The sequence below is a fragment of the Bos taurus genome, chromosome 7 (assembly GCF_002263795.3).
Source record: "Bos taurus isolate L1 Dominette 01449 registration number 42190680 breed Hereford chromosome 7, ARS-UCD2.0, whole genome shotgun sequence".
In the NCBI taxonomy this organism is placed as follows: Eukaryota; Metazoa; Chordata; class Mammalia; order Artiodactyla; family Bovidae; genus Bos; species Bos taurus.
The window spans coordinates 2,562,986-2,577,231 of record NC_037334.1 but is presented as its reverse complement, the minus strand read 5'-3'; the positions used below and the strand labels follow the sequence as shown (position 1 = coordinate 2,577,231).

The window sequence follows — 14,246 nt, the reverse complement described above, 5'->3', positions numbered from 1 at the left end:
AAGCTCCACCAAGGCAGGGAGAAGGAAAGGCTGTGGCTACCCAAAAGACTCCATGCCCCTCTCCCCACGTGGTGTCTGAGGGATGCTACTGTGCAGGCAGGCCAGCCCACACTCCACCTACTGGATAAAAGTGATGGAGACACAAACTCCTCTCCTTTTTAGTGCATATCCTTGAATTAGGTTCACCGTATCTCTTTAAATCAAGGTGAAATTCACATAAACCATTCTAAAGTGAGCAATTCAGTGACATATAGGCATTCACAATCACCTCTTTCCATCTCTGAAATATTTTCATTACCCCAAAAGTGAACAATACTCCATATTCCTCTAATACCCAACAACTAACTCGCATCAACTAATCTACTGTCCTTATGAATTTGTTGTGTATGCAATCATATAAATGGGATCATACAATATGTGACTTTTAGTGTCCAGCTTCTTTAACTTACCACAACATTTTTGAAGTTCATCCATGAACATGTCATTCCTTTTTATGACTGAATAGTATTCCACTATATGGATAAACCACATTTTGTTTATCCATTCATCTGTTACAGACATTTGGGCTGTTTCTATCTTTGGGATGCTGCCGTGAATGTGAGATGGGTGTCTGGGTAGCAGAGTCCTTGTATGTATCTGGGGGATGGAATGGCTGGGCCATATGCTGTTTTCTTCTTTAAGCATGAGTCTGATGAGCTTTCTCTATGCAAGGGAGGCAGCTCTGCATATTGCATCACGTTTCTAAACCTGATAATCCTTATAGATCAGACCAGAGCTGCCCAAAAGAACTTTCTGTAATGATGGAGACCTTCTGTATCTGTTCTGTCCAGTGTGGTAGCCATTAGCCATGTGTGGCTAGGACGACTGAAAAACTACACCTTTGTATTTAATTTTAATTAATTGAAAATTAATCAGGGCTTGTGGCTATATAAACTCAGCCTTAGAAGTGACAAAAGAAGGGCTTCCTCTTGGAGCACCTCCCATCTCAGGTTTCCCAGTGAACACTCCACTTGAGGAACTGAAAATCTGGAGCTCAGTGATGACACTTGGAAGACCCAAGCTCTCCGTTCCTGAGAAACCTTTCTTTCTTAAATAACACTGAAGGGGGTGAAAACATACAACGACCTACATGATCATCAATACAAAAATAAAAGTTGAAAGTAGAATTCAAGGCTGTCACGGGAAACACAATGTACAGATCTCCAGAAGACTATAATCTCTTGCATAATCCTTGCAGTTTGTTTCATTGAAATGGGTCCCAATTGGCAATGTGAATGCTACTATCTACCTACACTGCAGAGGAGTTGGGTGTTGTTTTCACCCACACTGATGGTTCTTATCAATTTTGGGGGCAAACAGTTTTATATTGCTAGGATATTTTCTAAAGACTAGCAAATATGTGGTTAGCTCTAGATAGTGTCTAGGGAGCCCTGGTTTGAGTACATCTAATTAAAAGTGAAATCACTCAGTCATGTCTGACTCTTTGCGACCCCATAGACTGTACCCTACCAGGCTCCTCTGTCCATGGGATTTTCCAGGCAATACTACTGGAGTGGATTGCCATTTCCTTCTCCAGGGAATCTTCCCAACCCAGGGCTCGAACCCGGGTCTCCCGCATTGTAGACAGATGCTTTACCGCCTGAGCCACCAGGGAACCCCAATTTTGTAAGATAAATACTTACTATATAACGTTCCTAAATTGTTTTAGACTTCCCTGGTGGCTCAGACGGTAAAGCGTCTGTCCACAATGCAGGAGACCTGGGTTCGATCCCTGGGTGGGGAAGTTCCCTGGAGAAGGAAAAGGCAACCCACTCCAGTACTCTTGCCTAGAAAATCCCATGGACAGAGGAGCCTGGTGTCCATGGGTCGCAAAGAGTCGGACACGACTGAGCGACTTCACATTCACATTCAAATTGTTTTAGTGGCCTGTATTTATTATAATAAAAAAATTAATGGAATCAGTAAGGATGACAGCAGGAATAACATTTATTAAACTCATAGTGTGCTGGAGATTTTTAAACATGGAGATTACTATGGATTTACTCATTTAATCCCTTAACCCCATGAAGTAAGTGCTATTAACATTTTCACTTCTCAGTAGACTTTGCAGAAGTGTATCTGGGACACTCCACCCCTTATTTGTAACAGCATGTGGAATTCATGAACAATCATCTTTCGAAATATCCACTTGTATATTACTTAATCTGGTCTTAACACTGTTCATTTTAAATTTACTGAATTCACAAAAGTAATTTTATCAGATTTTATACTATTTTTACTTTAGCTATCAGTTTAAGGGGATCTCTTATTAACGTTTAGCCAACCCAAATATAGTAATTTAAACTCCTTTAAATATTCTATATACAATAAAATTTCCTTTAAAAATGTGCACCTATTTTCAAAATGTAAACTGATACATTTCAAATGCTGGAAATGCACCTAGCAAGACATACCCTTCCCAAGACCTTAGAATTCACAATACAATAGACAATTCTGATCTCATGTTCTCTAAAAATCTAACTCATGCATTCATACCTTTTAAAATGGAAATCACGTTTATCTATCAGAACCTCAAATGGCAGATTTCCTTCTAATATTAAATACTTTCAATACCGGTTCAATGTATGGATTTCTCCTGGGATAAGAAAACAGTCCGTACTTGGCGTCTGAATGTCACACTAATGACTTCCCGGAGTCAAAAGTAGCTTGTCACCGGTAATAACAAATTCTTAAAAGATGAGTGGGATTAAAACTCCATGACCTTGGGGGCGAGATTCAAGAGAAAATGTCAGACATTCCCTGCTGCAAACCAACACACAGCCTACTGAGCCCCTATACGCACCCAAATCATGTCTCTGGTATTCGATTTCCCACAAGCCCAGCCTTGCTCAGATTCGCACAGAAACGCGCTGCGAAAGACAGCCCTTGGCCAGTACGGCTCTTTTCTAGACACTGTGGGTGGCTCTGAAAAGAGCCTTTGGTGTCAGGGGACCCCCGGGGAGCACGACCGTTTCCGGCCCGCCTCCGCCGCCTCACTTGCCCTTGGCCTTGTGGTGACTCTCCGTTTTCTTGGGCAGCAGCACGGCCTGGATATTAGGCAGGACACCGCCCTGCGCGATGGTCACGCGACCCAGCAGCTTGTTGAGCTCTTCGTCGTTACGGATGGCTAACTGCAGATGGCGTGGGATAATACGCGTCTTCTTGTTGTCGCGCGCCGCGTTGCCCGCCAGCTCCAGGATCTCAGCCGTCAGGTACTCCAACACGGCTGCCAGATAGACAGGCGCGCCAGCACCCACACGCTCAGAATAGTTACCTTTACGGAGCAGCCGATGCACTCGGCCCACAGGAAACTGCAAACCCGCGCGCGAAGAGCGCGACTTCGCTTTCGCGCGCGCCTTACCGCCCTGTTTGCCTCGGCCTGACATCTCCCAGTCACGCACAACGACAAAACACAGCCAAAAAGCAGACCACCAACAAACCCGCTGTACTCAGAGAGTCCTTATATATGGTCTTGAGGTAGTACAGCCGGCGCCGCCCGATTGGGTAGTGATGGTGACCAACCAGAAAAGAAAGTCACCATTTCCCCCTAATTTGCATCTGCCTTTTCCAATGATGACGTTGCACGTTGCTTGATCCTATCATAAATTAGAAACTCTGGATCCCTCATTTGAATACAGGACGTATAAGTTGAGTTGCTCTGCAACTAGGCTTTTTTTCTACCCGAAGGATCCGTCGTCATGCCTGATCCGTCCAAATCAGCTCCCGCACCCAAGAAGGGCTCCAAAAAAGCTGTTACTAAAGCGCAGAAGAAGGATGGCAAAAAGCGTAAGCGCAGCCGCAAAGAGAGTTATTCCATCTACGTGTATAAGGTGTTGAAGCAAGTGCACCCGGACACCGGTATCTCTTCCAAGGCTATGGGCATCATGAACTCGTTCGTGAACGACATCTTCGAACGTATCGCTAGCGAGGCCTCGCGTTTGGCGCACTACAACAAGCGTTCTACCATCACGTCCCGGGAGGTGCAGACGGCTGTGCGCCTGCTATTGCCCGGCGAGTTGGCCAAACACGCTGTCTCGGAAGGTACCAAAGCCGTCACCAAATATACCAGCTCTAAATGAGGTGCACCTCGGTGCCCGGAAACCCAAAGGCTCTTTTCAGAGCCACTCACAAGATCAAGAAAGGGTGTCGAACACGTGAAGGGTTTGTTATGTAAAAGCATCCCTTGTCTACTTCGTAGCGGCTCCTAGGTTACTAGGAGGGCGCCGGGATTCTTCCCCCTACCCCCACCCCACCCCCTGCCCCATAGACGTGTGCGCGTGTGTGTATGTGAGCAGAATGCGAAAGCGTACCTATATTTTATCAGTGGTCGGGGATGGGCTGCCGAGGAAAAATAACAGTGCGGGAAACAACGAAAAGGCTGCGTGTCCACACCTGTTTCCGCTCAAAGCTATCGACGCTTCTCTGAGCAAAATAGGAACCTTGAATTCAAGTATCTTTAGGGTCTGGAGAGTGCCATTTCCGAGGCTTGCGGGCATGGCACAATTTTGTGTGCGCATGATGTTTGCCTGTGGGTGGGTGGCGCGGGTCATCACCACCCCCACCCCCTAGTCCCCCGCTTCCCCAGAGGGACCGTATGCCATTCGAATACCTCCGTGTTCATTAATGAGTGAGCCCGAAGCTGCACTGAAAGACGCGCTGGGTGAGGCCCCCGGGGGTGTTGTACAGCTTTGGCGCTGGCGCCTGGCGATGCATCTCCGCCCAGACCAGATATCTTTATCATGAGGCAATGAACATTTACGGGAGGATATTTGCTTGTCTGGATTTTTCAAAGGCGGGATGTTTGAAACCGAAAGGAAAATGGAAGCGTGGTGGAACACGGCGCTCTGTGCTCTAGAACTGGATATAATAAGCCCACCCCGGCTGCAGGTAGTTGGGGGCGAGGGTGGGGAGAGGAGAGCAATTTACGAGAAAAATAACCTTTTTCTCAGCAAATGTAAACTTCCACTTCAGCCCCATTATTCTCAGTGACGCACTAGTGACGCAGAATTTTCCCTTTGAGTTTATGGCATTCATTTTAAAAGTGTCATCTTAGTTCAAAGAAAGTGCTTTAGCGTGAAGAGTTCACTCTGAGGAAGACATCGCCTACCTTTTTTTGCCTGTTTTTTCTTATTTGTAAGAAGGGGATTTCAAATAATCACTTTCTTGAGCTGTTTTGAGAATTAGATTTGTTGAAAGGTCGTGTCATCATCTCGGGCGAGGAGCTGACGTTCAGTTAAAGGCTAACAACCGGGCTTTTGCAAATCATCTCCAAAGGAAGAAGGTTGCATGCTTGATTCGGTTCGTAGGACTTGGGAGAAAACGTGCCCACCGCCACGGTGCCCTCAACCACAGCGGCTGGAAAACGCCCACCTCATTCCTTTTTCTACACGGGTCCACTGTAAAAGAATTTCTAAAACCCCACACATTTTAAAGTTGGCATCCAAAACACTTTATGGTTAGTTAATAGTTGCCAGAATGCAAATCCCAAGATAGGATGTATTACAAAACAAAATGGTCTCACATCAGTTTTTTATTTTTTAAAACACGAATTTATTTATTTTAATTGGAGGCTAATTACTTTACAATATTGTATTGGTTTTGCCATACATCAACATGAATCCGCCACGGGTGTACACGTGTTCCCCATCCTGAAACCCCCTCCCACCTCCCTCCCCATCCCATCCCTCTGGGTCATCCCAGTGCACCAGCCCTGAGCACCCTGTCTCATGCATGGAACCTGGACTGGTGATTCGTTTCACATATGATATTATACATGTTTCAATGCCATTCTCCCAAATCATCCCACCCTCGCCCTCTCCCACAGAGTCCAAAAGACTGTTCTATACATCTGTGTCTCTTTTGCTGTCTTGCATACAGGGTTATCATTACCATCTTTCTAAATTCCATATGTATGCGTTAGTATACTATATTGGTGTTTTTCTTTTTGGCTTACTTCACTCTGTATAATAGGCTCCAGTTTCATTCACCTCATTAGAACTGATTCAAATGTATGCTTTTTCATGGCTGAGTAACCAGTCCATTCTAAAGGAGATCAGTCCTCCGTGTTCTTTGGAAGGACTGATGCTAAAGCTTAAACTCCAATACTTTGGCCACCTCATGTGAAGAGTTGACTCACTGGAAAAGACTCTGATGCTGGGAGGGATTGGGGGCAGAAGGAGAAGGGGATGACAGAGGATGAGATGGCTGGATGGCATCACTGATTCGATGGACATGAGTTTGGGTAAACTCCAGGAGCTGGTGATGGACAGGGAGGCCTGGCGTTCTGCAGTTCATGGGGTCTCAAAGAGTCGGATACGACTGAGTGACTGAACTGACTGAATACTCCACTGTGTATATGTACCACAGCTTTCTTATCCATTCATCTGCTGATGGACATCTCGGTTGCTTCCATGTCCTGGCTATTATAAACAGTGCTGCGATGAACATTGGGGTTCACGTGTCTCTTTCAATTCTGGTTTCCTCAGTGTGTATGCCCAGCAGTGGGATTACTGGGTCATAAGGCAGTTCTGTTTCCAGTTTTTTAAGGAATCTCCACACTGTTCTCCATAGTGGCTGTACTAGTTTGCATTCCCACCAACAGTGTAAGAGGGCTCCCTTTACTCCACACCCTCTCCAGCATTTATTGCTTGCAGACTTTTGGATAGCAGCCATTCTGACTGGCGTGAAATAGTACCTCATTGTGGTTTTGATTTGCATTTCTCTGATAATGAGTGATGTTGAGCATCTTTACATGTGTTTGTTAGCCGTCTATATGTCTGCTTTGGAGAAATGTCTGTTTAGTTCTTTGGCCCATTTTTTGATTGTGTCATTTATTTTTCTGGATCACATCAGTTTTTTAAAGGTTTCTATTGAAATAGCTATTCAATACCACAGTCAGTTTATAGAATACACTATTAAATTATTCATTAACACTGAGCTAGTTTATGTAATTCTTTTTTCACCTTGAATTCATATTTTCATTCAACTTCAGATTCAGCATTTCATCCTAATGTAAAATATGTATATTTAGCATTGTTTTATCTACCTCCTTTATACACAAAAGTGGAAATTGAAATTTAAAAATTTGTTGGTGAGCAGAAATAAGTTTAAAAATCATCTGGACAACACACTATTGTTTAAATATAACTAAGTTTTGATAGGTATATATAAAACTGATAATAAAACTTTAGTGAAAACTGCATTTAAAGATATGGATAGTGGTCTCTGCTCCCACACCCTCCTTTCCTTTCTGCCTGAGTTAGTTTGTGCACTCATGGGCATATATAGTATTGTTAGTGATAGCAGCGTGCAGGCATTATTTCTTTCCCCTTGTTCTCTTTTATAGATATGAATGTTTGAACGTATCTGTATGTTCTATCTGTATATGTTTGAACATGTCTATATGTTTGAAGATACCTATACGAACATATCTAGTGTTCTAACGTATTTTTTATAGTCTGAAACAATGTTTACAAAAATAAATACTTCGAAATGGAAATTTTTTCCTAGTAGTTTTACTTACTTCTTTGCCTTCCTAGCTGTAATACAAAATGTAAACAGTGATCTGTCATCAAAAGACAACACCTTTCATTTTCTCAGTAGATACTGATTCGTATTAAAAACTACTGGCTTCTGGTAGAGCTCCTGCACCCCAGGTGGCCAAGCCATGGACCGCAACCTGTCGACAGGGCTGCCAAGTTGGGACGGCAGAGGAGGCGGCGGTGGCCAGGGGACTGCATCGCCAGCACTGTCTCCAGCAAGCACTGGCTCTTCAGCATCCTCAGCGGGCTCATCAGATGGTTAGCCCTGAAAATGCCAAATTCAGCTCTGATAATGATGAGCAGCAGATGGAGCTTGATGAAGAAATGGAGAGTGAGATTTGCAGAGTATGGGATATGTCAGTGGATGAGGATGTGGCTTTGCTTCTCCAAGAATTTAATGCTTCTGACATATTTGTGGGAGTATTGGCCTAATCAAAATGTCCTCGATTAAGAGAAATATGTGTGGGAATTTTAGGTAATATGGCCTGTTTCCAGTAGATATGTGTGTCCATCAGCAGTGATAAAAATCTTGGCCAGGTATTCAGACACGCCTACTCTGCTGGAAACAAGCAGATTGTTACTTGCCTTTCCCAGACAGGAGTGGCCAGTGTCTGGGTTGAAAGAATCCGAGAAAATCCAGCTATTTATGATAGCATTTGCTTCATCATGTCAAGTTCAACAAATGTTGACTTGCTGGTAAAGGTTGGGGAGGTTGTGGACAAGCTGTTTGATTTGGTTGAGAAGCTAATGTGGGAATAGATTAGAAGTGGGGCTGTTCAGGCTCTGGACCAACCCCAGGAAGATTCTGAACAGCAGCCAGTGTTTCGAATTGTGCCCTGTGTACTTGAAGCTGCCAAACAAGTGTACTCTGAAAATCCAGAAGGGCTCGATGTTTACATGCATGTCTTACAGCTGCTCACCACAGTAGATGATGGAATTTAAGCAATTGTACAGTGTCCTGACACTGGGAAAGACACTTGGAATATAGTTTTTGATCTGGTGTGCCATGAATTCTGCCAGTCTGATGATCCGCCCATCATACTGCAAGAAGAGAAAACAGTGCTGGCCTCTGATTTTTCAGTGTTGTCCGCCATCTATGCTTCACAGACTGAACAGGAGTATCTAAAGATAGGAAAAGTGGATCTTCCTCTAGTTGACAGCCTGATTTGTGTCTTACAAAATATGGAACATTGTCAGAAGAACCCAGAGAACTCAACGGAGTCTAACACAGAAGAAACTAAAAGTCTGATTTAACCCAAGATGGTTTCCACTTGAAAATCTTGAACAATATTTCATGTGAATTTCTTTCTAATATTTTCCAAGTATTAACAAAGGAGAAAGGTAACTCAGAGATTAGGGACAGCAAGTTAAGCAAACAGAAGTGTTCCTGTGCATTTGAGACTCTTCTCCCTTTCTGTAGCCCTGTGGTGGAAGACTTTCTTAAAATCCTCCGTGAAGTTGATAAGACCCTTGCTGGTAATCTGGAGGAAAAGTTCCCAAGTTTGAAGTTTCAGACTTAAAAAATATTAGAATCCCTCTGCCCAAGAAATGGACTCGCTGACTATTGAAATTGACAAATAGGAAATACTAGACCATAATTGTTTGGTATTACAGTCAAGCTCTTCTCCAGCCTTATCTCATTTTTGTTTGGCATTGGAATAGTCTCACTACCATCAAACATCATCTCCCTCCCCTCCTCTTTTTTTTTTGTATTGGTTGTGCAGTATTTGTCTTCTTCAGGTAAAGAAAACAAAATTATCATTAAGGTCCTTTTAAGAATATTTGAGGGGTTGCTGAGGATTTTTTCATAACTCTTAACTGGATTTTTACTCAGAATTTTATATTCATATCTACTACAAGTGCATTCAGCTGCACTAGTAGAAAACCCTACTATAGTAGCTTAATCTGTTAGCTTGTATGTATTTAATGCAATAAGAAGTCCAGAGGCGGGCAGTCCAACCCTGAGAAGGTTGGCTCAGGGACACTTACTCCTTTCACCTCTGTGTGGTCTGCCGGGTAGACCTTTGTGTTCATTTTTATTGTCTTTTGGTTAAAGGGACTATAATATCTCTGGTCCTTCCACATTCAGGGAAGAAAAAAGAGAAAGAGGCCAAGGGGCTTTCTCTTAGCAAATCTTTCCTTTTTATTTGGAAAGGACAGCCCTCCCTGGCCAGAACCATGTTAATGTCCGTCCCTAACTGCAGGTATTTGACATCAAGTACTTTTTTTCTTTCTGGCCTCTACAGGAGAGAAAGGCAAGAGAGAAAGGAGATACGAGTGGCTTTTGAGTATACCCAGTTCATGGTGTTTGCCACAATATGCAAACCTTTCTATCCATTTAAATTGTATTGATGCCATGCTAGGTTGTTAGTAGCAATCAAAAGTAATTACCAGTTTAGTTTTGTTACAGTTCACATTTTTTCCAATGTTTTGTGTATGAAAATGGAAATGCTAACATTCTGATGAAAGAACATTAGCAAAATTCTCTGGTTTAATTTCAGAAAATGATTTGCTTGAGTGAATTCAGATTTTTAAAATTAACATTGAGGAAGCTTCATAACATCTGGTTGTTCACAAACTGCTATACGTGACTTTCCTCTCACCCTCTATCATTTATTATACTGCTTCCTAATGAAATGTATTCGAGGATCAACCAGGTACACTTATAGGAAGTGCCCAGTTTGTATTATTTCAGTTGCTGAAAGTGGACTTTTAGTAGATTTTCAGAAAACATCAGTTATGAATGAAATAGCCAGCTTTTTAAGCCTCTCTTCTGATATAGCCTCTTCTCAGTATATTGCAGAATCTTTTATGCTTTAAAGCATTGGTCTTGCCTCACACTTTGTATTCTTTCCTTGAGTGACTTTTGCCGATAAAATCCAGGGCTACCCTGTGCTGTTCGTAAGAAATATATAATTTCCAGTTTGGGGTAGTCTTAGTGTGGAAAGTACCCTGCCAAAAAGAATTGAACTATAAAATTACAATCTTATCAGTTAAACTCTTAAAAAAAAAAAAAAAAACTACAAAATTCAGTTCTTCAAATACATTTGAATCAGTTCTAATTAGGTGGATGAAACTGGAGCCTATTATACAGAGTTAAGTAAGCCAGAAAGAAAAACACCAATATAGTATACTAACACATATATATGGGATTTAGAAAGATGGTAATGATAACCCTGTATGTGAGACAGCAAAAGAGACACAGATGTATAGAACAGTCTTTTGGACTCTGTGGGAGAGGGCGAGGGTGGGATGATTTGAGAGAATAGCATTGAAACATGTATATTATCATATGTGAAACAGATCGCCAGTCCAGGTTCAATGCATGAGACAGGGTGCTCGGGGCTGGTGCACTGGGATGACCCAGAGGGATGGGATGGGGAGGGAGGTGGGAGGGGGGTTCAGGATGGGGAACACATGTACATCCATGGCTGATTGATGTCAATGTATGGCAAAACCAATACAATATTGTAAAGTAATTAGCCTCCAATTAAAATAAATTAATTTTTAAAAATTCAGTTCTTCACTTTGAAATAGGGGCCTGTTGACTGGGTCCAAGCCCTCAGCCTCCTACCAAATTAGATTGGGAGTCAGTCTCTTAATGAAAACTTACAGTCATATGAAACTAGTTTCACAGATCCACATGATTCTTTAATAAGCTTAAACCCTAGGTAGGTCTAACAAATGAAAATTGTCTAAAGCAGAAACTGTGATAGAAAGTGCTAGCAGTGGCAACAGCACTGTTTAGGATCAAAAGTAAAAATAAGAAGTAAAATGAACATTTTACAATAATTTGCATATATAGTTCTAGAAAATACAGCTTTCTGTGAATAATGCAAAACACCAATTAATTTCTTAGTACTTTTTATACTAGCACAGAGAATTAGCTCGAAGTTAAAAGACTGCCCCTATTTGCTGAATCGGAGAAGGCAATGGCACCCCACTCCAGTACTCTTGCCTGGAGAATCCCAGGGATGGGGGAGCCTGGTGGGCTGCCGTCTATGGGGTCACACAGAGTCGGACACAACTGAAGTGACTTAGCATAGCATAGCATTTGCTGAATAGTCCAGTGGAGGCGGCACACACAGCCCCAGGTGCAGAATGGACCTGATTTGGCCCTCTCCTAGGAGGAGAATCTGTTAAGGAAGAGGCAAGGCATATGGAATCTCTGCTACAGAGATTCTATGATTAAGAAAATTGACAAAAAATGTATATAGAAACTATGTTTATCATATTGTTACAACAGAGAAATACATGGTCTCTTACACTGAGTGGAAAGTTAAACTAGAGCAGTTAACCAAATCCTTGAGAATACACAGAGGTGAGGAAACGTGGGACTCAGCACAATGGAGTCATTCTCCAGAGAATAATGACAATTTCAAATTCTCTGAAATAACAAAGGTAAATGCTTAAAATTAAGGATCTGAAAGGAACTGGAGGATTCTGCATGTACACAATCTATGCATCTAGGTGCCTCCCTTTTTCATGTCAGAAATTTGAAGTCAAATTTGTTAATTATTATGAAGTAAATATTTTGGAGGAGGAAAAACTCTCTTTAATAAGAAATTACAAATGCAAAATAGAATTTACTGTGCAAGAGGTTAAATATTGATTAAAGGGCAGCAGTCACTGGAAATGATGTGTGTGAAGTTTCTGAGGGAGGGGAGGGATCAGATGGCCATTGTCTACCTGAGGGAACACAGCTGTGAATCCAAATCTCACATAGCATTTTGGCTCTTGGAGATTGGGCTGTTTTGTGAAGGTGTTTTTCATGGTTTGGGAATCACCAGCACTATGAGATATTTTTTAGATTGAGAACAGCATGGGCCCGTAAGGCTTTGCATGCCTTAATTGCTATTAAATGTGTCATACAGGCAACATTTATTTTGCATACACTTTACTGAAGTTTTTAAAAAGGCACTACATTTGTTTTATTGAAAAGCCTCTTCAAAGGAGCATAAAGAAGTTACAATAGACATCACAGAATTATAAACGGTCATGAGATTACTATGAGTAATTATACACCAATAAATTTAAAAACCTAGAAGAAATGGACAAATTTCTAGAAATGTACAATCTTCCAAGACTGAGCCAGGTAGAAATAGAAAATATAAACTGACACCAGGATTGAAACTGGGTAATAATAATAATCCTCGACTGAACAGGTTCACAGGTGAATTCCACCAAACATTTAAAGAAGAGTTAACACCTATCCATCTCAAATGATTTCAAATATTTGCAGAGCAAGAAATGCTTCTGAACTCATTCTGAGACCAGCATCACCCTGACACTAAAACTAGACAAAGATATCACAACAACAGAAAATTACAGGCCAATATCACTGATGGCTTGGAATAAAAACTAGTTAACATTGTCAAAATAACAGGGAATGAGGCTGTAACTAGGGGGCCATGTGAATCGGTGGTGGTGGTGGGGGGGTGGCTTGAAAGCACATCACAGTTGTCCCTAATCTTATTAGCTATGAAAAGAATATGGTGGCTCAGTGGTGAAGAACAGCCTGCCAATGCGGGGTTCTTCTCCCAAAGGATATGTCTCCTCAGGCAAGGATGACAAAAGAAAAAATAAATGAGACTATCTGAAACTAAAAAACTTTTGAATAGTGAAGGAAACTATCAACAACCAAATGTAAAGACTGTTTACTGAATGGGAGAAGATGTTTGTAAATGAGATGTCTGCAAGGAATTAATATCTAAAGTATACAAAACTCATATGACTCAACATAAAACCCCCAAACAATATAGAACAACCCAATTGTTGTAAAAAATGGGCAGAGGATCTGAATAGATATTTTCCAAAGAAGACATACAGATGGCCAATAGGCACCTGAAAGGATGAGTCATAGATAAATGAGTCACAGATATGAAAGGTACAGTGTGGGAAATATAGTCAGTCAACAATTATATGGGCTTCCCTATATAATGGCTCAAACAGTAAAGAATCTGCCTGCAATGTGGGAGACCTGGGTTCAGTCCCTGGTTTGAGAAGATCCCTTGGAGGAAGGCATGGGGCCCACTCCAGGGTACTTGCCTGGAGAATCCTCATGGACAAAGGAACCCGGCGGGTTACAGTCCATGGGGTTGCAAAGAATCGAACTCAGTTGAGCCACTAAGCACACACAATAATTATATAATATTTTTGCATGCTGACAAATGACAACTAGATTATCATGGTGATAATTTTCAAATCTTTAGAAATATGGAATCACTATGTTGTGTATCAGGAATTAACGTAGTGTTGTAGGTATTTTACACTTCAAAAACAAGCAGACTCATAGAAAAAGAGATCAGATTTGTGGTTACCAGAGGCAGGGGTGGGGAGGGAATGGGGGGAATTGGATGAAGGCAGTCAAAAGGTACAACTTCCAGCTCCTTTTAACTTATACAATGCTATATGTTAATTATACCTCAATAACACCGGGGAGGGGGAAAAAAAAAAACAACACCCCAACTCAAACCGTTTATGAAGCGTATGTCAAAAAGGTATACATGTTTTTCAGATAAAAAACCGACCTAGTTCGAGGGATTTTAGCTGAGTCTTGAGGGTCTAGACCAGTACCTGTGCTCCTGCACTTTTGATATTTTAAACAGGAACAGCCTTAGTACTTACAAGAAGCTGCTCAAACTCAGTGCTGATTAAATGCTTGAG

At 41.8% G+C, this 14,246-nt stretch overlaps 2 protein-coding genes and 1 pseudogene across 2 annotated transcripts; 2 read left to right on the top strand and 1 right to left on the bottom strand.

Moving 5' to 3' along the window:
* Positions 1 to 1,966: 1,966 nt before the first annotated feature.
* Positions 1,967 to 3,475, bottom strand: H2AC25 (H2A clustered histone 25). The gene is given in 1 exon segment (NM_001098097.2): positions 1,967 to 3,475. A coding segment is annotated over 1 exon segment (393 nt). The 5' UTR covers positions 3,426 to 3,475; the 3' UTR covers positions 1,967 to 3,032.
* A 234-nt stretch (positions 3,476 to 3,709) lies between these two features.
* Positions 3,710 to 4,207, top strand: H2BC26 (H2B clustered histone 26). Its single transcript, XM_002688488.6, has one exon. The coding sequence runs from the start codon at positions 3,738 to 3,740 to the stop codon at positions 4,116 to 4,118; it is 381 nt and encodes a 126-aa protein (XP_002688534.1). The 5' UTR covers positions 3,710 to 3,737; the 3' UTR covers positions 4,119 to 4,207.
* A 629-nt stretch (positions 4,208 to 4,836) lies between these two features.
* LOC786353 (protein SAAL1-like) lies at positions 4,837 to 13,901 on the top strand (annotated as a pseudogene).
* The last annotated feature ends 345 nt before the right edge of the window (positions 13,902 to 14,246 follow it).

Excerpts from the sequence above, each read along its gene's own strand:
- H2BC26 (XM_002688488.6), top strand. The coding sequence starts at position 3,738 with ATGCCTGATCCGTCCAAATCAGCTCCCGCACCCAAGAAGGGCTCCAAA.